The sequence below is a fragment of the Lycorma delicatula genome, chromosome 4, assembly GCF_047948215.1.
Source record: "Lycorma delicatula isolate Av1 chromosome 4, ASM4794821v1, whole genome shotgun sequence".
NCBI lineage: Eukaryota > Metazoa > Arthropoda > Insecta > Hemiptera > Fulgoridae > Lycorma > Lycorma delicatula.
In genome coordinates, this window is record NC_134458.1 from 172,147,519 (window position 1) to 172,170,895 (window position 23,377).

At 34.7% G+C, this 23,377-nt stretch overlaps 1 protein-coding gene across 1 annotated transcript in view; it reads left to right on the forward strand.

Moving 5' to 3' along the window:
• The window catches only part of LOC142324078 (putative G-protein coupled receptor Mth-like 1), a 212,452-nt gene that overhangs the window by 180,976 nt on the left and 8,099 nt on the right, over positions 1-23,377 (forward strand). Inside the window, exons 6-7 of the mRNA XM_075364705.1 lie at positions 9,756-9,927; positions 19,333-19,520. Of these exons, the coding sequence (XP_075220820.1) occupies positions 9,756-9,927; positions 19,333-19,482 (322 nt within the window). The 3' untranslated portion in view covers positions 19,483-19,520. The remainder of the gene's footprint in view (positions 1-9,755; positions 9,928-19,332; positions 19,521-23,377) is intronic.

Here is a 23,377-nt window from a genome sequence, read left to right on the forward strand (position 1 = left end):
ACAATAAGTGTAGAATTGAGTATTATTAGGTTGCAAAACCCAATAGAAAAGTAGCTGTTTGGTGAAGTAAACTTTTTTTATATGAATCTGATCCCATCATTATGTCTTCTTGTGATTAACAGTCCACAACAAATATTTTGTACATCAAGTCTTTAAATTTTATTTTATCAATTATTTGTTTTTACTTATAGAATCACCATGCATTAATTATATTACATATAATTTGATTTATTCTTTTTCTTTTTTATAAGTAGACCCTTTATAATTGTTTTAATATTATTCTATACATATAATATAGGTGCGACATATAAACGTAACGGTTTTGATTAGCATGCAGTTGGTAAGTGGATGGAAAAGGAATGGGACTGACTGCCACATGGATTTTAGTAGAATTGATTAGGTTGAAAATCACATATTTGCCATAGTCATTTTTCAAAAAATGGTGAGGCTTGCATTACTACCCAGCGCAGTTCTGTCAACACTTCACTTAAGATTGAAGAGGTTGTGTTTCATCCTGTAACACCATTTTCATATGAGTACAGAGTTTCAGAGCTACAGGTTCAGCTTAAAAAAGTAAGCCAAGAGAAGACCAAGGTCAGCCAGAATACCAGAATGTCAAGCATTTTAGAGAAGAGGTGGAAACTAGCCCCTTTGGCCAGCTTGCAAACATGCAGCTACACTGAATTTCTTAGATTGCACACTAAGATGAATGTTGCATATGGATATCAACTTCCATCTGATTAAAATGGTTATTGTGCTGCAGCTGAAATCTCAAGATTATACACGGCATACAGCTTTTGCTGGGCATCATATCTCTCACCATGGAGATTATTTTGCTTTCTTATTCTTCAGACCTCAGCATACGTGATATAAAAAAAAAAATTACACGAGGTAGTCTTACACACATATACAGTAGGAGTCACATTTGGCAGTGGGGGTCTTAAGTCCAGTATGAATGTAAATAAATCCCATAATTTGGATGGACAAATCAGAAAATAAGTAAGAAGACCATAAGTCAGAAAATTTTTACCGTAAGCAAGTGATGTTAGGTCATGTTTTTGAGAGCTTCAGTGAAAAGTAAATGTTTGGATATCATTTTTAAAACCTGAACTTGAATTTTTTTTCATATCTTTTGTGTAAGATATGAAAACATGCATGCCACACTATATCAAAATATTCATTTAAAAATATGTTTAGTAATTAAACTGTTGTTGCTTTTAAAAAACCATCAGGTTTTAATGCTGCACCTATATCCAGGGTTTCATTAGCAGTATGACACATTGTGTTATCCTGCTGGAACTGACATTCTCGTTCATGTAAATCTAACACGGCAATAAACTGTTCAATTAAGTTGCAATACACCACACCATCTACAGATTTGCCAAAAAATAAAGGCCCTATTACAGATGCCAGGAGATTGCGCACCAAACCCCAATTTTGTGTATGTGTAATGGTTGTTCATGAAATGTGTGAGGATTTTCAGCCCTCCATATTCAGTTGTTAATGTAGCCATCCAACTGAAACCATGCCTCGTCACTGAAATAAACACGATCCAAAATTTCAATATCATTGTCATCAACAAGAGAACAAAACCGACGACAATACTGTAAATGTTTTCCGTGGTCTACTTCTTTCAGTTCTTGAACCACACCAATGTGATAACCTTGAAATTGTAATTTTTTAATGCCTTGAAAGCTGTAGATAGTGAAACCCCAGCCTGTGAAGATAACTTTCTGAGAGATTTTGTGGGTAAGCGAGTCAAATGTTCTTTCACATCCTCCAGAACTTCCACTACAGTAATGGTCAACCTTTGCTTTCTGATCAGGTACATGCTCAGTGTCATGAAAGTTATTAATCAAACACGATATTGTCGACTTATTAGGAACTGAAGAATAGAGTAATTTTATCCGAACCAAGTCTTTCACTCGTTCATAAGATTTATACAAGCAATAAGTCTCATTAATAAACACACATTCATCTTTGGAAAATGACACAGTTAACACAATAAAAGACAAATTTATAGTATAGCACTAATGGCATAAGGAAATTTCAACTGTGACAAGCTGCTATCCTTCAGTATAGTGTTGCCAAACAACATGTAATGAGAAATAAAATTTACATATGTGTGACTTCTACCTTTTTAATTTTAGTTGCATCCTTTTTGAAACACCTATTATTATTATTATTTTTTTTTTATGGGCGTTGACTGCTAAGGTCCTTAGCCCTTGTCACATTCTTAAAAAGAGGTTAGTATCACCATCAAGGTCATCACATGTAAGAATGTAAAGGGCTCTTACATTTTATTTAAAAGCACAAAAGTACACAAAACACAAAAACAACACATATGGGGTGTAAAGGGTCCCGATCTTAAAATGAAAGAAAATAAAACTCAAGTATATAAATAGAGAAGATAAGTCTCTACAATACCATTATCTCCTTTTACCTGTCTCGCTTATTTTATTTAAGCATCCTCGGGGCAACCAGAACCGCCATCAAGCTGCACATCAATCGCCCCAGGATGCTGTGGCAATTGACTCCCCCCATAAATAATCCTGTAGGACATAACCCTTGGGGTCCTCCCCATGTCATAAGAGCAATCTAATCACCTATTCAGATGGCCAAAGAACCCCTCGGCGGGGAGGCTACCCTTCCTGGTCCAGACCTACTTGGCTTCAGGCATGCATTGCGCATACCCTTAGCCCCGCGCCCTCGGTCCACCCTTGAGGATCCCCCATGACATCATTGGATACACCCCGACCGACTCCCCTACTCTTGCATGCAGGTGAGCCCGGATCGCCTAGGCAAAACGGGTGGACTCCTGTCACTATACGTGCCACGCTTCAAGACTCACATTGTATATATAGAAGCTACTACCCCTTAGAGTTTCTTTAACACAGCTTTACAATTTTTATTTTTACAGTCTTTTAAGAAGTCCACTGGCATGTAGATAAGCAACTATTTTTTCTTCATTTTCATTTTTCAAATCAGCAGCAATATTATTTCTTAGTCGGAACCTCTTTCTGAGGTCTTCATATATGGTACACTCTTCAATTAGATGCTTAACTGTAAATGTTTTATTTCAAACACTGCACATTGCTCTTTCTTCACCAGTTAACAAATATGAATTTGTTATTCTTGCGTGACCGATTCTAAGTCTGATCACAGCCACTTGAGACATGACCGTGATCTGTTTGCCGACGTTGGGTGGAGTGCAGATGGGGAGTACCCATCCTCTTCTCAGTTGTGGAGCCAGGTTGAGGGTGGGCTGCTGTGAGCTTGCTCTGCTGAAGTCTTGCACGGTCTAGTGTAAGTCAGTCACTTCAGCCTTTGGCAGGGATTGTCCCATGAGTAAGGGTGTCGGTGCCCTTACTGCTACGTGCAAGCCCTGGGATGTCAGTATCGTGGATCAGGCAGTACCTGGCTCCCCGGCCCGGTTTAAATTTGTGGGAGGTGGCTGACTGGGGGAACCCAGGCAGGATCAATGATCCGGGACATGCCAAACTGTCTCTCCACCTGCACCTTGTGACATCATGACTGACACAATTTGGGTTTATGGACAAATTACCATCCACACCTAACATGGCAGAGGGTGCATGTAAAAACCCTCGTACGGGAGATTATTATTATTATAATTTTTTTTTTTTTAAGTTTTCAGGGGCATAGACTATTTTGGTCATTAGCTCCTTCCCACATCAAAAAGAAAAAAATATAAAAAAAAAGTAAAAAAAAGTAAACTTAAATCATAATATTTTGCATGAAACTGATTGCTGTTACTTGAATCCTAATTTATACGGAAAAAAAAATAGAAAACGATTACGAAAAAGCTTGATTCTTGAACATACGGATTGATGTTAGTTAGTTTACCTCCTAGGCTTTCCTTTCGGCCATCCTTTTTTGAGTTTTTTCTCCATCCTCCTTACAGTTTCTACTTCAGATGACAATATGTCTGAAGCATCGGACATGGTATCTTCCTCCCTTTCAGACACCAAGATGTTCTACAGCTGACATCTGGTGATGATAATTTTGATGGAGCGGTCAGCATGGATGTTACTGATTCCAAACTCAATTTCTAGTGACATACTTGGCCCGGCTGAAGCACTCGTACTGTCTTTGATGCCCTCTGGGCTTTTGGAGATTCCATAGGTGCCTGTTCAATAACTTCTAGGTCTGGTACTTTCTCTATTGTTACCTGCAACTGCATCGAACTATTTTCACGTTTTCTCTGTGCCACACCCTCCCTTGCCCTGTGGCTGGTCGAAGGAGTTATGGATTTGGCTTTTTCAGATGTTACTTTGTCCTTATGCACATCAGTTGGTGGTCCCATGATCGTGGGTTTTGTTGTTTCTTTTTGTGGTGGGCGTTCCATCCCAACATCCATCCGCATATGAGTTTTTGCAAGAGTAATTATTTTCTTTCGCTGACTAGATTCAATCTTTGTTTTGATTATTCTTTCTATCATAGTTGCAAGGCTTGGTGCAAGTGTGGAAAGCAGCTGCTCCACGTTAACTTTGGATGACGCAGGGGCAGCAACTGCTTCAGCATATGTTGTTGTTGGTCGAGGAGTTCTACTACTAACGATTTTCCTCTCTTCAGGTTAACTTATTTTTTGCAGTGTCTTGACTTCCTGAATTGCCTGCCGTCTCTAATTTATATACAGGGCAGTTTCTTGAACAACTGTTATGATGTCCTTTGCAATTATTGCAAACAGGAGGATCTTTATACAGATCACCTTCATGAGTTTCAACTCTGCACACACAACTTTCTTGCCTTACAAATCTGACTGCAGTGTGTCTGAAATGTTGACATTTGAAACATTGCATAGGTTACGGAATAAATGCACGCACATCCAGACGGTGTATTCCAGCACGTACTCTTTCAGGAAAGTTAGGTTGATTGAAGATTAACACATGTGACACTGAAGGAAAAACTTCACCATTTCTCCTCATGGTTAACCTGCGGCAATGAGTCACTCCTTGACTCGATATCTCCTCTACTATTTCCTCTTCCGTGCAATTAAGAAGGTCACGGCAAACAACGACTTCTTTTGATGAGTTAAGTGCACTGTGTGGTTGAGCAGACACAGAGAACTCACGGATCTTGTTTATATCTTGAACCTTTAAGCTTTGATTATCATTTACAGTTTCGACGTACAAACTGTTAAAACTCTTGCGAATCTCCTTAACAGGACCACCAGCACAATTTGTAATTTCTCGGGCAATCAAGAATGAACTGACTTTCTGGAAGTTTCCATTTTCTCTCGTTATCACAAGATGCCTAGGTTTGGGTGCATTGTTGCTGAACAGAGCTTTACGCAGATCTTTTCTAATTTTGTCAGTCTTTCTTAATCTTCTCAAATTCCTTGCTGCATTTCCTCTTCACTTCTGGCAAATTGGATGTTTCTAAACAAGGGTATTTACAAGCACATTCTATTTTTTATTTAATTATTAATATTTTATTTTATTTATTTTTTAATATTCATTTTTATTATTATATTATTTTAATTTTATTATTGTTAATTTATATAAATAAAACTAATAATGATGTCAGTGTAGCACATAAATTGATTTTATATGACAAATAAAAATTGTATTTATTGTGTTGTGTTTTCTAGTCAATGATGCATAATAAAAATTATAGTGGATATAAAAATTTCAGTTTGACAGATTACACTGATCTACAATGATTTTGTTAAATGAGAATGAATAACGGATTCTTAAAGTATTTTTCATGCCGATTTTAAATATATCAGAATTTTTCTATCAGGCTTAGTTTTTTGTAACTACCATTCTTATTTTCAGGTAGTATCATGCATGAACTCCATAAGCATAACATTTTGTGAACGTATTTTATTATATTATTTATCAGCTAAATAGCTTTTGTTTATTTATTACAATCTCTTAATTGTTGTCACAGTGATTTGTTAGACTTTAGTCATCATGTTTATTATTTACACACTAATTAATATGAACAAGTATGTGACTCATGCTTCCTATCTTCATCTTACTATAAACCTTTGTACAGACTAGAGAAATATTTTTAATTCTCATTCATTTGCGAGTTTTCATGTGTGTAAGATTCAGTTTTGTAGCTGACTTTCGTATTTGCAGGTATATGTTGTTTAGTAAAGTGAGTGTAATTCCAGTGGTTTAGGGAGAACCAAAAGATCACACTACAGACTGTTATTTTTATTAAAAAAGATATCTGGGATAACAGCTAAAACTAGATGTACTGTTAAATACCCTGATATTCCCTCTGCCATGCGGCCAGTGCCACACAGCCAAGAGCTTCCAATTCCAGTACCACCAGAAACATGGAACTTAGTTGAAGATGAAAATGTCAAATCTTATGCTGACTTATCAGGCAATGAAGAAAGTGATCCAAACTTTTTAGAAAATAGATATACTGAACTCCACTTAATTAATTAGAGTTGAATGATCTGGTTCGTGATCTAAATTTATTAAAGAATCAAGCAGAAATACTGGCATCAAGACTGAAAGGATGACATCTTATACAACTAAACACTAAAATAAGTGCTTTTCGTGACAGACAGTCAGAATTTGAACATTTCTTCTCTCAGTACAAAAACTTAGTATACTGAAATGATGTGGACTCTTTACTGGAAGCTTTGGGACATATGCACCATCCTGACAAATGGCAACTTTTTATTGACTCGTCAAAGCTTAGTTTTTTGAAAGCAGTTTTACTTCACATTGGAAATAAATACCTATCAATATCATTAGCATACGGAGTTCATATGAAGGAGTGTTTTGAAAATATGAAACTTGTGTTGAGCAGGATTCAGAATGAAAAATATTTATGCCATATTTGTGGAGATCTGAAAGTAATAGCAGATACACTAATTTCTGTTACTTTTTGTGCGAGTGGGATAGCAGGAATAGGAAAAACCATTACATAAAAGAGCAGTGGCCAAAGAGAGAGGCACTGACAGTAGGAGGGAAGAATGTTGTTAGTCAGACATTATTAAAATCAGAAAACGTTTTCTTCCGCCACTACACATTAAGCTACGTTTATTCAGAAATTTTGTTAAAGCAATGAATCATAATGGTGCAGGGTTTCAGTTTCTAAAAAACAAATTTCCTAATGTAAGTGATGCTAAAATAAAGGAAGTAATTTCAAAATGTGGTAAAGAACTTCCTGGGAAACCATAAGGTCAATAACTACAGAAAACTTGTGAGTGAACTGCTTCAAAACTACAAAGAACTTGGGTGAAACATATCACTTAAAATCCATTTCTTACCTTCACATTTGGATTTTTCCCCTATCAATCTCGGCGCTGTTAGTGATGAACATAGAGAATGCTTTCACCAGGAGATATCTACAATGGAAATGCAATACCAGGGAAAATAGAACCCAAAAATGTTAACTGACTACTGTTGTTGGAATCTAAAAAGGGATCTACCTACAGCAAATTACAGCAGAAAATCCAAAAGAAATAGATTTTAGGTGAGTACAAAATGCATGTAATGTATTGTCATATTTTGTTCATCATACATATTTTGTTTCAAAAGAAATTTCAGTTACAAGAAAACTGAGCCTAATTGAAAAAATCTATTAACATATTTAAAATAAGCATAAAAAATACTACGAGAATCAGCCATTCACTCTCATTTAACAAACAAAAAATTAAATTTTGTTGACCACTGTTATAATTAAGTATACAGTATTTCATTCAGCAGATTAATAGTTCTGTTATTTCTTTGACGGTTTTGTTTGTAATATTTTATAGCTATTTTTATTTTGTTTATTTTGTTTATGATTAATACAGCTGAAAATGTAAACAATGTTAAATTGGTCAATGAAATGGACTTGGAATATGTTTATTATGAGAAGAATTGAAAAATAGGATAGCCGTACAGTTTAAAAGATTCTGACATAGATGAAAAATACTGCAGAAAAAACTAACTGCTGAGTTATTTAACAACAGGTGTACCAAATAAATTTGTTAATTTTCAGTTTACTGAATTTAGAGTTTTTAAATATAATTTTGTGACCATTGAAATAGAACCAGGGAAAATAGAACCCAAAAATGTTAACTTACTACTGTTGAAATCTAAAGAGGGATCTACCTACAGAAAATTACAGCAGAAAATCTAAAAGAAATAGATTTTAGGTGAGTACAAAATGCATGTAATGTGTATTGTCATATTATGTTCATCATACCTTTTTTGTTTCAAAAGAAATTTCAGTTACAAGAAAACTGAGCCCAATTGAAAAAATCTATTAACATATATGAAATCAGTTACACTAAGCAGTTAGTTTTTTCTGCAGTATTTTTTCATCTACGTCAGAATCTTTTAAACTGTAGGGCTATCCTATTTTTCAATTCTTCTCATAATAAACATACTCAAATTCCATTTCATTGACCAATTTAACATTGTTTACATTTTTTCTTGGCTATTTTGTACTTTGAAATAAGGGCTTTTATATTATCTATGTATTATATTTCTGTTTTAATTTGTCAAAATAATTATGGTATCTGTCCTGATGCAGGTCACTTGCTTTGTTCTGTCCCTTGTTTTTGGTCTATTTCTATTTTCAGCTAAACTTTGACTTCTTGATAGCTACTGTTTCTTTTTATTGTGTGTTCTTTTTTTTGCACCCTTACTGATCAGTCTAGCAGTTTTTAATTGACCTTCTCCTTTTGTGATTTGCCCCAGCCAGTTAGCTTACTGAGTTATTCTTATCAAGCTCATACTTTTGTTTTTTTCTTCATTTCTCTCAACCTTTTTAACACACTCTAGTTTCTTCCAAGCTACTATTTCAAGTGCCTTCAATATTTCTTTATCTTTTTCTCTTAGTTTCTGGTTTCACATCTGTGTCCAAGTACACTTCAAATATACTTGTAATACTTCTTCAATTCTAACTTTATCTTATTATACAGTAAATATTTTTTCTGTTAAATGCCGTTTATGTAATTGCTATTATTGTTTTTATTTTGTTTTCACTTTTGTAATATTCTGTCAATATGGAATTTCTGTACATGCACTGTTTTACTTGTTGAATTTATTCTTTTTTTGTGAAGACATTCATTGACTTTTTGTCTCCTGTACGTATTAGCTCAGTTTCCCTAACATTTATTTCATACATATTTCATAATGAGATAAATCATATCTCAAATATTCTGTGTTTCGTATACTTAAAAACACCATGTAATGTACAAATCTTAAAAAAAAAGTTTTTTCCCCCTGCTCCAATGCTGATCTCTTCAGCTATTTTCTAGAGAAGTTTTTATCATACACTCAACACACAATTTAAACAAGGTTAGTGGTAGACAACACCCTTGCCTTACTCCTCTTCCTTGGTCAAACCACTCAGTTTGATTGCATTCTTTCTTTTCTGATCAGCTGCAATTCTTTAATTGGTCTTCTATCTTTCTAGTCTACTCTTTGGCTTTGCAATATTTCAGTTATTTTAACCCATTTGGCACAGTTAGATGCTTTTTCCTTATATATAAAACATAATACTTATTTCTTTACTTCTTTCTATATACTTTTCACCATTAGTTTGGATTATACCAATCGGAATAAAAACAGGTGAGGAAAAACCAACTCTGTGTAGTCTAGTTACAATATGCACTGTATTGCAGAAATTATTTCAAGCATATGTGAATAATTACTGTAATTATTATTATTTACTAAAGTTTAGATATTTAGATGATATTATGATTGTATCATTGTAGTAAGTTGTCAGCATATGTCTGTTATCTATATTAATAGCAAAATATTTTTTTTCAGAGCAACATTAGGCAGAGTGTGTATAAAATTGGTTGTAGTTATGGGTATAACATGGGTTGTGGATGTAATATCATGGGTAGTCGGTGGTCCTCACTATTTATGGTACTTAACTGACTTAATAAATGCACTTCAGGGTGTTATGATATTTGCTGTGGTCGGATGTCAACCCCAGGTAAAAATATATTTTTTTATTCTTTTATTTAATTTAATCAACTTTTAGATATTAAGTACTACGAAATGTTAAAAATTTTGTTATATATTTGCTATTGCTTAAATGTGCAAAGTAAATATTTTTTATGGCTTCCATAATATTTTTACTAACGCTTGAATATTTATACTTGATTATGATATTAATTGTAATTGATAGTTTATAACAAAGCTATATATATATATATATATAACAAAAATCCAGCCTCTCTAGCCAGAACCTGTACCCTTGGAGCTCAGGTCAGCCCAGGCAAATCCCAGAGTCAACTCAGGGGCTCCTCAGGGCCTACCCGATGGCTGCAGAGCTTGCTTCACTCACCATTCCCAATTTTCTAGGAGGACCAGCGGCCTGGACACTTGCAGAGGTTGCTTCAGTTGCCAATCCCATCTACCCAGAGGGCTCTGCCCCCTGGACCCCCGCACCGTACATTATCCTCATAGTTGTGAGAATAATACTGATAAATAATAATTATAGGATTCAGGCTTTATAGAAACCTGAAAAAGAAACTAAATTACAAAAGATAGAATAATAGTAACTATGGTAACTAAAGTACACACACCTTTGATGATGAAAAATTCATAACTTATTCCTTGCCAAGGAGGCAAAAATTTAATAATGAAATAAAAGGATTAATCTATTTTTCCCTTAATGAATATCTTAGATTCACAATTTCACCCTCCTTGGGGGCGAAGAAATAATGATTACTTTTAATATTTTAACCTTGAAGGGAGCTATGGCTTTAATTAATGGCTTAAAACCTTCCCTGGGATAACACAAATGTATCCTACAAATTTGAAAGTAATCATTCAGTTAGTTCTCGAGTGATGCAATAACAAACAAACAGACAAAATTATATATATATTTCTGAATAACCATGATCTGTTATATCAAGATTGTATCTGATGCATAGAAAAGTTAGCCTTCAACCTACTAACAAGTACCCTGTTTGAATTTTGAAAATCGGACGATTGTTTGCAGAGATATAAGAGCACTCCAGTGGCACCCCGTTTGTTACCGGTTGATGGTGATGATTGGTCTACCCTCCCACGAGGTGCTCGCATACCTCACCTCTCTAGCCTCACACGCAGTCTCAACGGGAAGCCCATTATTGTTAAACAGATTTTTTTTTAAATTTACTTAATATTATTTTATTTAACATACATTTCTTTATTATTATTATTCATTCACTTGATTTGAATCATTCAATTCAAACCCAGCTTATACAATGATGGAGGCTCACAGTTCATTAAAGTTTGTGCTTCAATCTGCAAATCTCCACTACTACATTTATATATACTGTATTTTTTTTTGTGACTTAAATATATCGAGATTAAATATATCTAAAATACCTTCTCAGTTATGCCAAGACACATGGGTAAAAATTTGGTTACAGTTGATCAGGTAATCTTTTTGTTTATCCCGAACAAACAAAACCCCCCCTTCCTCTTTATATAATAATATATATATTTATTATTTTCAGTAGTTTTAATAATAATAATAGAGATTACATACAAAACAGAATTTAAAGTAAATCGTCAGGATTTATTTGCAGGTAGATAAATAATGAAAACCAGAATTCAGTCCCATTGACAAAAGACATAGCATAACCGGTATTCTTAACGCTTTTAACCACTAATCTTGTATTACCAACAACAGTACAATAGATAAGACAAGTATAAAGTTCTCTGACTGCAAATATCTTTGCTGTTCACAAATAAAACTACCCTAACAATTTATGAATGAATGAAATTCAGTACATTATCTCATTCACTGATAGTCTTACAGTAACTCATTGAACCATTTCCTGTTTTCGTACACTGGAATTACTTGTAACATCACCTTAACTGCGTCAAACCTAAACTACAAATTTGCTACTTCACTGACCTGCTCGCAGAATACTCTTGCTGACTGACAGCATAATGTCTCTCTAGACTGATTCACAGAACTCATCTTGCAGACTCACTTCACCGACTGACATCATAATGTCTCGCTTATACTCATTTCGCAGAACTGCTCTAGACTGGTCTTCCCCATAGTTTTTATACTCCTATCTTCTTTACCTGCTGGACCAGACCCAATTCAAAGCATGAGAATGATTGTCTGACCTCATATGTCCCCATGAAATTCTAAACCTTGTTCTGGTAACTCTTCTCATGGAACAACATTTGTTTAGGTGTGTCAGTATCAGTACTACAAAAGACCATTGTAAAATGGACCTGTTACCTTTACTAAAAAGGTTCCTTTTATCCCCTTTCTGGATTTTTCCCATTATTATATTTTCTACTACTTTCTTCTTAATTGACAGGAATCCATTATTCAAGTCCGCTATACTGTTCTTGTTACAATATACATTGTATATATATATATATATATATATATATATATATATACATTGTATATATATATATATACAATATACATTGTATATATATATATATATGCATTATTTTATTGAAATTAATCTTTTTAAGATTCATATTATTGCTCTGTACTGTTAAATTATATTTTAATTCTATTAATATAAACCACCTAGTACAAAATATTGGGATAAGACATATCTTAATTTAATCATGGATGTTCTTTCATGGTATCCTGCATCATCAGTCATGATTAAATTATTTAATTAAACTACATAAAAAAATAGTAAAATAAACTATGTTATATATAGTCGATTTTAATTTTTAATTTGCAGTTTAATAAAATAATTCAATCATGAATGATGAGATCCCGCAAAAGTACTATTAATTAAAATTAAAAAAAAAAATCTTTATTTTTTAATTTTAAATTAAATTAATACACAATTTTCATTACTTTAGTATTTATAATATGCAGTTTAATTAAATATTTCAATCATGAATAAAGATGCAGGATCACATGAAAGTACATTATCATAAAACTATGATTATTTGTAACATAAGATTTGAGTATGAGCTGGTCAGTATAAAATTGTTCATTAATTTAATGGTCCCATTCCTGGATTAAGATGGTTTTACTGTCCCTCTGTCAATGGATTATACGTTTCTCATTATCCACCCTCTTATCCTTGCTGATGTTCTAAGGAGTTTTGCTAGATATTAACTGGATCAGTGGTATGAATGCAGGAACCTCTTGGAATTTGCAACTGTAATATTTGTGTGACTTTTTTTTTGTTCCAACCTGTCACTTTAGTGCTAATCTGATAAATTCAGATCACCTGATCAGTATATAAATTTAATTGAACAATTAGAGTTATTAAAAATAATTTTTTTACGCATTATTATTTATTTCATATTTCACATTTAATAATCATTTATTTTTAACTGTGTAGCTCTGTAGGTTTATATTTGAATTATCATTATTTAGTTATCCTGTTCTTAATATAACATCTAAGAATAGAACCCATTACTGAACAAGTTAAAATTACTTTTAAAAAAATTAATATTCTGTTTATAATTTTTTAAATCAAGCAAAACATTTCTGTTTAGATTTATTTTGTCATTGACTGGTATGTTTATTAATAAAATATTAATAATGTGTATTGAAATTACAATCTGTATTGTTAAGTTCAATGATTTAAGAAAACAATTTATTATATTTTGATTCAACCATTGCCATTTAACCCTAAATTGACTCCCATCAGTATCTGTGATGCTACACTCTGGTATAGCTGCCACAATGAATCTTGAAGCTCGGACTACAATGGCTAGTACAGTACCTATTATTCAAACCGAAAGCATTATTTGGTTTGGTTTCCACATACAGAACAAATTGCTTTCTTGTAACTACAACTTATTATTTTATGTTACTAGATGGTATTATGGATTACTTTTATATATTTTCTAATTCTGTTGCTTATACTTTATAAATGCCATAAAAAAAAAATGTTATTGTATATTTTTAAATGTTATAAAAATGTAGGCATATTCTCAAAAGACTATTGCAATTATGTCAGAAAGCACTATTGCAATTATGTCAGAAATGATCAATTAACTAACATTATAATTGTGTAACATATATATATATATATATATATATATATATATATATATATATATATATATATAATCCTTCATGATTTTATTTATTGTAAAAATAAACATGGACAAGTCAAGTATTATAACTCAGGAAGTGAGCACTTTTCTTAGAATCATATCAAGAAACATTTAGCTATATTGTTTGCTAATATTTTGCTAATTGTTTGCAACTGTGATGTAACTTATTTATAGTATATGAGTTTATATATATATTAAATCATATATATATATATATACTTAAATCAAGTTAAATTTAAAAAATTTTTAAATGTAATATAATGTTCAAAATATTAGCTATACATTGAGATTGTTAAAATTTCAAAAAATTGTGTTTTTTGATACAATACTAACTAACCCCCACTATACATCTTACGAAGGCCCATTCACTGTTAGGTAATGAAGTAAATATTATGTTAAAAGAATAGTAGAATGATTCAAATTACAGCTATCACTGCCGTGACACCAAGCATCAAGACTGGTTGCACCACCTGTGAAGCAGTGTCGGACTCACTAACAGGTTCTCCAAGATGTTATTAAGTGCATATATGTTCCTGTGCACAACCGATTAACCTCCATTCATCCTGGGAACTGCTTAAACAGCATTACTTCAGGAAGGGGAAAGTACCCACACACATAATTGGTCACCGCAATCACAACTGAAACATCCAAACACACACTCGTGCAATACCATGACAAGGAGTACCAAATCATTCGCACCTCACAACAAGGGAAAAACTACATGTAACACAGAATTTTTTTTCCCCATACTGTGAACACTCATGCAACCACAATAACCAACACCAAGAGTACAAAATCACACAGACTCACAACACAGAACTTACCAATTGGCAACTGTCTTCCATAGTAATGAGAACACCATCGGGCACCAGGAACAGAGTGCCCACGCACCAAGGCGACCCCCAGACGTTCAGGCCCCAAGTCGCTGGGGCACAGGCCTGTCAGCGCCAGCACCCTCCAACGTCTCCTTCATGTTTGTTCTGCAGCTGTTAGTTCTTCTATTATGAATTTATTGAAACTTGCAATTGCCGTCCACTGCTGTACTACCATTAGGACGATGCGCTGGAGTTCCTCTGGCGTGAACCATATCCTCACGGTCCAGTACATCCAACATACGCCGTCGAGCAGCCTCAAATGTCGCACAAGAAAAGAAAACATGGTGACGATGTGAGAAACGTAATTAAACGCGTTCCTCACATCTAACGCCACCATCGCGCACTTCTTCCCTTCAGCAACAATATTACGGGCCGCATCAGTCACCCGCCACCGCGTCCAATGCAGACTTTCCAGCTTGGAAGCCAAATTGCCTCATCGAAAAGCCGCCAATGTCCTCAATTATTCGGACTAATCGCTACTGTATCATTCGCTGCATGATCTTTCCCATCGCATCAATCATCGCCAGGGGCGAAAGGAAGATGGGAGAGCCGGATCGTGGCCAGGCTTCAGTACTAGGACAAGACTTGTCTCTTCCAAAGTTCAGGAAGAGCCCCTCTTCCAAACAGGCATTATATGTCTCTAGAAAAACATCTAAATGTGCCACAATTGCCAGCTTGACCACTAAATTTGGCAAGGCTTCGAGCCTGGGGCCTTATCACGCGGTAGGCATTCCACTGCCTGAACAAGTTCCTCTTTAGTAAACAGCAGAGGACTTTCTACCTCATCTACATCCAAAAATACCCCTTCCCCATTGGAAAATAAACCATTTATTATAGCCTGTACTTCCTTGACTTTTGAGGTAGCACAATCTCTCGATTTAAGGGCACTTTTAACTAGGATTTTATAAGGCTTACCCCACGAGTCGTTAGCGATCTCCTGGATTAATTTTCGCCAGCAGGCCCTTTTACAGTTTTTTATAAGTTTCCAGAGCTCTCTCCCACACCCCTTGTACCTGTTTGTACAGTACTCTCTGGCAGAGTTGTAGTACACTCTTTGAGCCTCCCGTCTGGCCCTCAGGTATTGTTTCCGATTTTGCATGATCTCCTCAGTTCACCAATAAACGGAAGGGCGTCCGCTCCTGATGTACCTTCGGGGGAGGAGATCATCGCAGGCCTCCACCAAACAGCGGACTTTCTGTTCTGCGGCGGTAACCTCAGTAACTTTGTTGAAATTAAGTCCCCTAATAAATGCATAAGGTTCGATTCTGCTCACGCTCCAGCCATCTATATAAGCGGCCACATCCAGGTGCACTCTGTCTATCATCCTCCACGGTAATACATTTTGCCTGGTGGTCACTTCCAGTAAAATCCTCTGATACCAGCCAGTCACCAATCCTCGCCGCGAGGGTGGGGGTGGCAATGGTAACATCAATGGTTGATCCAAAGGTGCCTCTTCGGTAGGTAAAAGTGTTCCCCTCATTAATACACACTAAGTCCAGGAATGCAGCTATCTTGGTCAACAGTCTTCCCCTTGCGTCCGTTCTGGTAGAACCCCATGTCGTCGACCACGCATTGAAATCACCCGCAATCAATGCATGTCGTCGCATAGCTATGTCTCCAGCAAGCGCAGACAATACCTCCTTAAACCGTCCAGTACTCACTTTAGGCAACAAGTAGCAGCTTTATACATAGGTTCCGGCAATCCTAGCCCGAACAAAACCATACTTGCATAATGGCTCAAGAATCAGCAGAGGAGAGCACACCATATGGTCGATCTACCATCCGCTGACTCCAACCAGTCAGCCACGCCGGGTCGGATATGGTTCAACGATGACTGCTATATCAGTACTGATCTCTGAAACACTACGTGCCAAAATATCTTGGGCAAGTGCCGAGTGATTCAGATTTATTTGAACAATCTTCATTTCCGAATAGAAGAACGCCCGGTTTTCTCCGGTTCGCCGTACTCCTTGTAGTTGCAAGACTCTTAGGGCACGCAACAGAGCCAGTACGGTGCCCCTCAGTCTTACATGTCAAGCACCTAGGTCCCTTCATGCACTCAGGCAGCCCAATGGTAATCTTCACCACAATTAAAACTGGTGTTTTCCCTGTTTATACCACTACAATTTCTGGCGGGGTACCCCAATTTGAAGCACTAATAGCATTTTAATGGGGTCTCAATAGAATCTTCCCGGCAAGATACAAGCTGTATCTTTACTCTACCGTTACTCATAATGTCAGCGGACAAAGCCGTGGAGAGCCGACATGTGGCAATCTTAGTCTCCCTGAAGCCCTCCCTGATGAAGATGCCAGCAGCATCTATACTGGGTAACTACATAATCCTTCCAAGCTCCAGGAGTACATCCTCGGAGTCAATATCTTTCTCAAGATCGCGTATACGTAATGCTGCCATCTTTGTTTTAGATGTGACATTATTCTATTTGAAGGCAGATGTCACTGCCTGTTTGAAGGTTCCAACCGTATCCTTTTCTTCTTTAACCCGTATCTCCATGGCATTCCCAGCCTTTCGGATTGAGAGAATTTCCGTAGCACTAGGCACCGCAACATCAGTTTTGAGTGCCTTCAGCAAATCTGCATATGAGGTAGTCACGAGTGACTTAATGACAAGCGTCTCGGTCGTATGATGCGGATCCGCAGGCTTTTCAGTCTTCCATGCACTGGGGAATTTACCAGCAGTAAATAATACGTTTTGCCTGCCTTTCTACCCTCACAATCGAGGATTTTCCTCATATAAGTGGCAGTGTTTACTCCGTATACTTCGACCTGCAGCATCCCAAGGTGTCCACCACTGTTTTTCCCCACTTTGTCAACCACTTCGACAAGTGTTTGCACCAAGTCACCGGCATCACCAGAATCTGGTACCACTACTCCCACTTCGTAACCAACTAAGTTGGCTTCCAAGGTAGCTGTAAGAACATTCCTGGCCACCACCCCAGAACCCCTCAGAAGCCAGGACATCTATGAGTGTCTGGCCACCAATCCGTTAGGTAGGCGGCCAGCAGTCGCCTCATATAAATCCACCACTGCCATTGTATCCACAGTGCCATCTCTTTTATCAGGCAGGCCAACTACTGTACCTTTTTAGTCCAAAGGTTCTTTATAAAGCCAACGAGTTGCTGTGGTGATACCCCGTTTTCTAGCGCATCTATAACTGGGTATCCAGTCATCACAGTCGTCTGTGTGGTAGACTCATCAGTCTGTTTCCTTTCAGTCCCATGAGCAGATTTATCATACACCTTCTTGAACTCCTTAACCGTTGTAAACAGTTCTCCCTCTATCTCTTTAATTGCTTGTTTTACATTTTTATCTATATGTCTTCCCAAGTCAGCCATTAGACACTGTAGCTTCCTGGCATACTCCTTTAAGCCACGGAGCTTAGATTAATAAGCCAGGGGGCTTAAATTCATACATAAAGCTTAAAAATTTGCTAGTTTTAAGTCTTGTAAGTAATAATTTTAGCGGGTGACTGAATTTTGAACTGTAAAAATGCTATGTATGTTGATTTTGATTTGAGACATGTGATTCTGAATCTGGATGTTCACAGAAATTGAAGATAAAAAAATATCCTTCTATGAATAACTAAATTCAAAAATTTGGATGTCATGTTAGATTTTATTAGCAACTTAAAAATATGAGTTAGCACAGCATGCTAATTAATCCTAGATGTATGGCCATTCATTTTGAATTTTACGCACAGTCCCACTTATTGATACATTAATATGCAGAGTTCTTAATTTGGGAAGCACACTGTTGGCTGTGGATCCATATTTACCAGACAAAATTCTCTGGTATCACAGGCAACAGCTAGCACCCAATGACTTGGAGGTATTGACAAATTTTCACTGTTTCAGCTGATCGTGGTTTAAACTAGAGTTGATGATGCCCTTATTGTTTAGAACAAGCAGGAAGTTTTGTTTTCAGCCTTCTTTCCTACTGGATGAGTATTTCAACTTGAGTTTGCAGTTAGTGGAATCTGCTCTTTGTCCCTATAGGTCAGATCTTGGCTCTCACTACAAACAGGTGTCTTCGGGTTGGATCAGGTCCCTGTGATTGGTTGTTCATTGATGGAATAGTTGTGTCTCATGTGGTGAGTCAACTGAAGCAGGATTGGCTTCAACAAATTAAGATTGGCTTTATTGTAAACTGGGGTGACAGTTTATATTACATATTTCAGGTTTTGGTACCACAAGGGGATATAATGATACACTTATAGTAGGCAAGTGATAACAACAATGCAGTTAAGAGCTAATTGGCAGCAATCATTATCAAACATGTGGTTCCATAGATACAGACTACTATCAAGCACATACCTGAATGGAATTCTTTGTGCTATGTGCATGCTTATTTATTATCACTATCATTTGCCTGGGGAACCTACAAGTACATATTTTAAAAAAAAATATTTTTTTATGTATTCTTCCATTTATTTACTTTTTTCACAGGTATGGGCAGCAGTTAAAAGACTCTGGTGTTTGCAAGAGTCACCATCTGAAGGTGGAGCTGCTAGATCCTCTTCATCTCATGCGATGCCTTCTGTTGGTGTTGAACAAAATACTACAACTACAACTAAAGGAATTGAAACATTGTGCTGACATTAATATGTCAAAAAAATTATTTTATATATTTTTTGGTGTGTATTTATAAAAGCAGATTATACAGACATGAATTATAGATTATGCTAAATCACTAACCATAAGTTAGAAGGATGTTCCTATTAAAAATTGACTTAATTACTGGTAATACTAGGATGTATCAGTTTTTAATCAATTATTTATATTAATAATTACTTAATTACAGTTAGTTGTTTATTAATTTTTAATTATTAGTTGACTATATTAGTTATATATACAGTATCATTTGTTGTAAGTAAATAATAAATTTTAAATAGCACAAAAATCATGAGTTTTGCATGAGGGTGGTGTAACGTTACAACGCCTTAATGCTTAGAAATTTGGTGGGCAGTCTAATATTGTTATTAAATGTTTTCAGTCCTTTTGTTGTTATTATAGACTGGATTAAATTATATTTAATTATTTTTGTAGAGATTTAATCTACTTTAAAAAAAAAGTATCAAGAGAAAAATGTTATTTGTGTTGTATTCTTAAAATGAAATTGTGAAACATATTTTGTCCATTTTTTCTACTTAATGCAGAGTTAAGCTTTTTTCTAACAATAATCAAAATTTGTAAATGTTTAATTAAAAAAAATTACTGTAAAAGTTATTTTATTTGTATGCATTTTATAGTAGAAAATATTTTAAAAAATTAATCATTTGTATTTAGTGATGAAAGTCTGAATAATATGGATGCTGATCTTCCAATGTTAGTTTTATTTTATGGTTGTCTAATATGACAGATTCCATATAAAATAGTATTATAGTTTGGCACTTAGCGCGATATCAGGCTTTCATTATGAATGATACGTTTATTTTTTGATTCTGTGAAGTAATAGCAATATTACTTTATTAATTTAATTCAACTCATCTTACATGATTCTTATGTTAGCTAACCTTACCTAAAATTTCTTTTTTTCATGATCTTTTATTACTTAACATTGAACTTAAGGGTACATTTTTGTGTGTAAATTAAGTACTGTTTATAGTTGAAATCTTGTTTTCATGTAAGTGAATTTATAAAGAATTGATTTTTTACCAAAGATATAACTTTTGTTTTTGTTCATAAATTTATTCAGAGGATTAAATTTTAAGATTGTTTGTTATTATTAATATATTCATATAAAAATCTAATTGTAAATCATATTCATCTTGAGAAAAACAAAATAATGATCTCTTTATGTAAGATTATTCTTTTTATTGTCATTGTATGCTATTTCATTTTTTGTTACACTTTGTTTTAAAGCATGGTTTGATAAAAACTTTAAACTTTATTTGTTTACATGATTATTTATTTTAATATTAAGACTGGTAGTTTTATACATTTGTATCTCTTTCTTTTTATTTGTATAATGTTATTAAGCCATGTGTTTATATCTAATATATTGCCTTGAATGGTATTAACATCTCTGTACAAAATTTTCTGCATAGTATATTTACCTTGCATTATTCAGTTGGAATGAGACAAGAGTCGGATGGCAAATTAACCCTAGATTCGTAACCATATGATTTTGCACTCACCATTCATAACCATTAAAATATAAATTTTACTAAATGTTTAATTTTTACATTTTGTATTGATAAAGTGCATGTGTGTGTGTGTGTGTGTGTGTATATATATATATTATATATATATATTTCTACAAAACATTAATAAAACTAATGCTGGGAATGCTGTTTCTAAAATAAAAGTAGACTGCTGTATATAATTATATACATGTTTGTCAATCATATTATACCACACAAAAAATTTTTTTTTTTAATTTTAAAACCAAAACATGTTAAATAATTGGTACAAAATATCTGTAAATGATGCTAAAACTAAAATAAAACAAACTTATATATTTCAAATACTAATAATCATAAATGGTTTTATAAAAAAATATGAATTTAAATTTATTATAAAAAAGTATCTGTATTACAATTTTATTTGAATTTCACCCATTTTAGTGAGAGGAACAATTTACATACTATTTTGCTCAGTGCTCGAGAAATATGCTTTTCACACTTGTAATACGAATACTGTATTCTCCTCTTTTTGGATGAACAAATTGAGCATATCTTCCTTCACCTCTTCTTCCATCGCCACTGGACCAGGAGGCTCTACTGCAACACCGATGTTTGGGCTGGCAGGAGCGACATCTGGGACACCGGCGGCGTCTTGTTCAGTGGCAGCATTTGGGTCTTCTGCAGGATCTGGTCAAATATAATTTTGATTTGGAGCCTGTGTATTATAACACTGTGGGATTTTTTCCAAGAATTTCACAAATTGTAATTTTAAGATTTCATTGTAGTGTTTTGATTTGGAGTCTTTCCCATAAGAAGGGTTCCATTAGGTCTTTACTGAGAGATTTTGTGAATTCTCTTCGTGAAAGTGGCGTTTTGTTTTTTCTACACTATTTTATGTACAGTTTTTATGTTACATGTATGTTTGTATGTATATGACATATGCATTCTCAAATGTATTGTTTATTATGCCATAGAAGTAGCAAAGTGGCCATCTTTGAATTTTATAATTACAAGATATGTTACTCGACATTGCGTCAAAAGTATCAACTACACCTTTAGTGGCGTTGTAGAAGTTGACAATATCTGGCTTTCCGGATTCCTTTGTTATGGTGTCTTGTTCAAGAGTGGTTGATAACAAATAAACCATTTTATTTTTGTTAGCTTTGTAAGATAGCTTTTCAGTAAGTCTTTGGCTAATGGTACAGAAGAAAACCAGTTATCCATCGTAACATTTCTGTTTGAGCCATGGATATTTTTGTCAGGGTTTTTACAAAGTACATGCCTAACGAAAGTCCAAAAGTGTTGGAATGTTTCCCTAAATAAGGCATAGTATCGATCGTGTATTTTGTTTTTACATCACATAAAATGACAATTTTCATTCCATACTTGTTAGGCTTGGATGGCAGGTACATCCAGAATGGACAACAACCTCAGAAACCAATTAACTGTTCATCAATAGTTACATATGAAGCAGAAATTTAATTTATCTGCCAAGCTTCAATAAACTGATCCCAAATGTCTCTAATAAGTGCAAGTTTATCAAGAAGTTTACGGGCAGGTTGTGTAGACTTATCATCAAACCTAAGACAATTTAGTAAGAAATCAAAATGATTTCGATTTATGACAGAAACATGCCTTGTTCCACTAAATGTACAATCAAAAAGTTCTTTTGAATTTAAATGGTTATCCTTCATAGCTGCGGATGTATGCAGTAGACCCAATAGTGCCTGACACTCATTAGTACTAGTAGGCTTTACTATGGCTTTGTTATCATTGGCATATTTTTCTCATTTCAATTCAATTTCAACATTGGCATGAGTTACTATTTGGTTTATCATATATGTTGATGTGTACAACTTGAATGCACCGATTATCGTTTGAATAGGTATAGCATTGTTTATAGGCCTCTGCCTAAAATTAAATCTCTTCTAGTCACTCTAAAGAAATGTGTTTTACATTTAGATGACCAAATGTGCCTGTTTTTTCCTCTTAAAGTCCTCGTTTCAGGTAAAACAATATTTTTATTGCATTTCAAAGAAGACAAGTTTAAAGTACAGTTAGAACTATTAGTACAAGTTTTAGCACGGAAATCTTTGATCAGTTCTCTACATTCTTTAGGATCCATTTCCTCATCAGAGTTTTCAGATGAAGTAGAGCTCTCCCCATCAAACATTTGGTAATCGGGATCATCATTTTCTAGTTAATTTATATCATTATAAAATAGTCTCTTCATCACAAACCGGAATAGGATCAGGTTCATTGTGGCCATATTCTAAGACATTGGCCGGCTCAGTGCTTTGACTTACATTTATACGAGTAGAGGGTAAATCTAAAATGTCACTTGCTATTTCAAGAGAAGTAGAAGT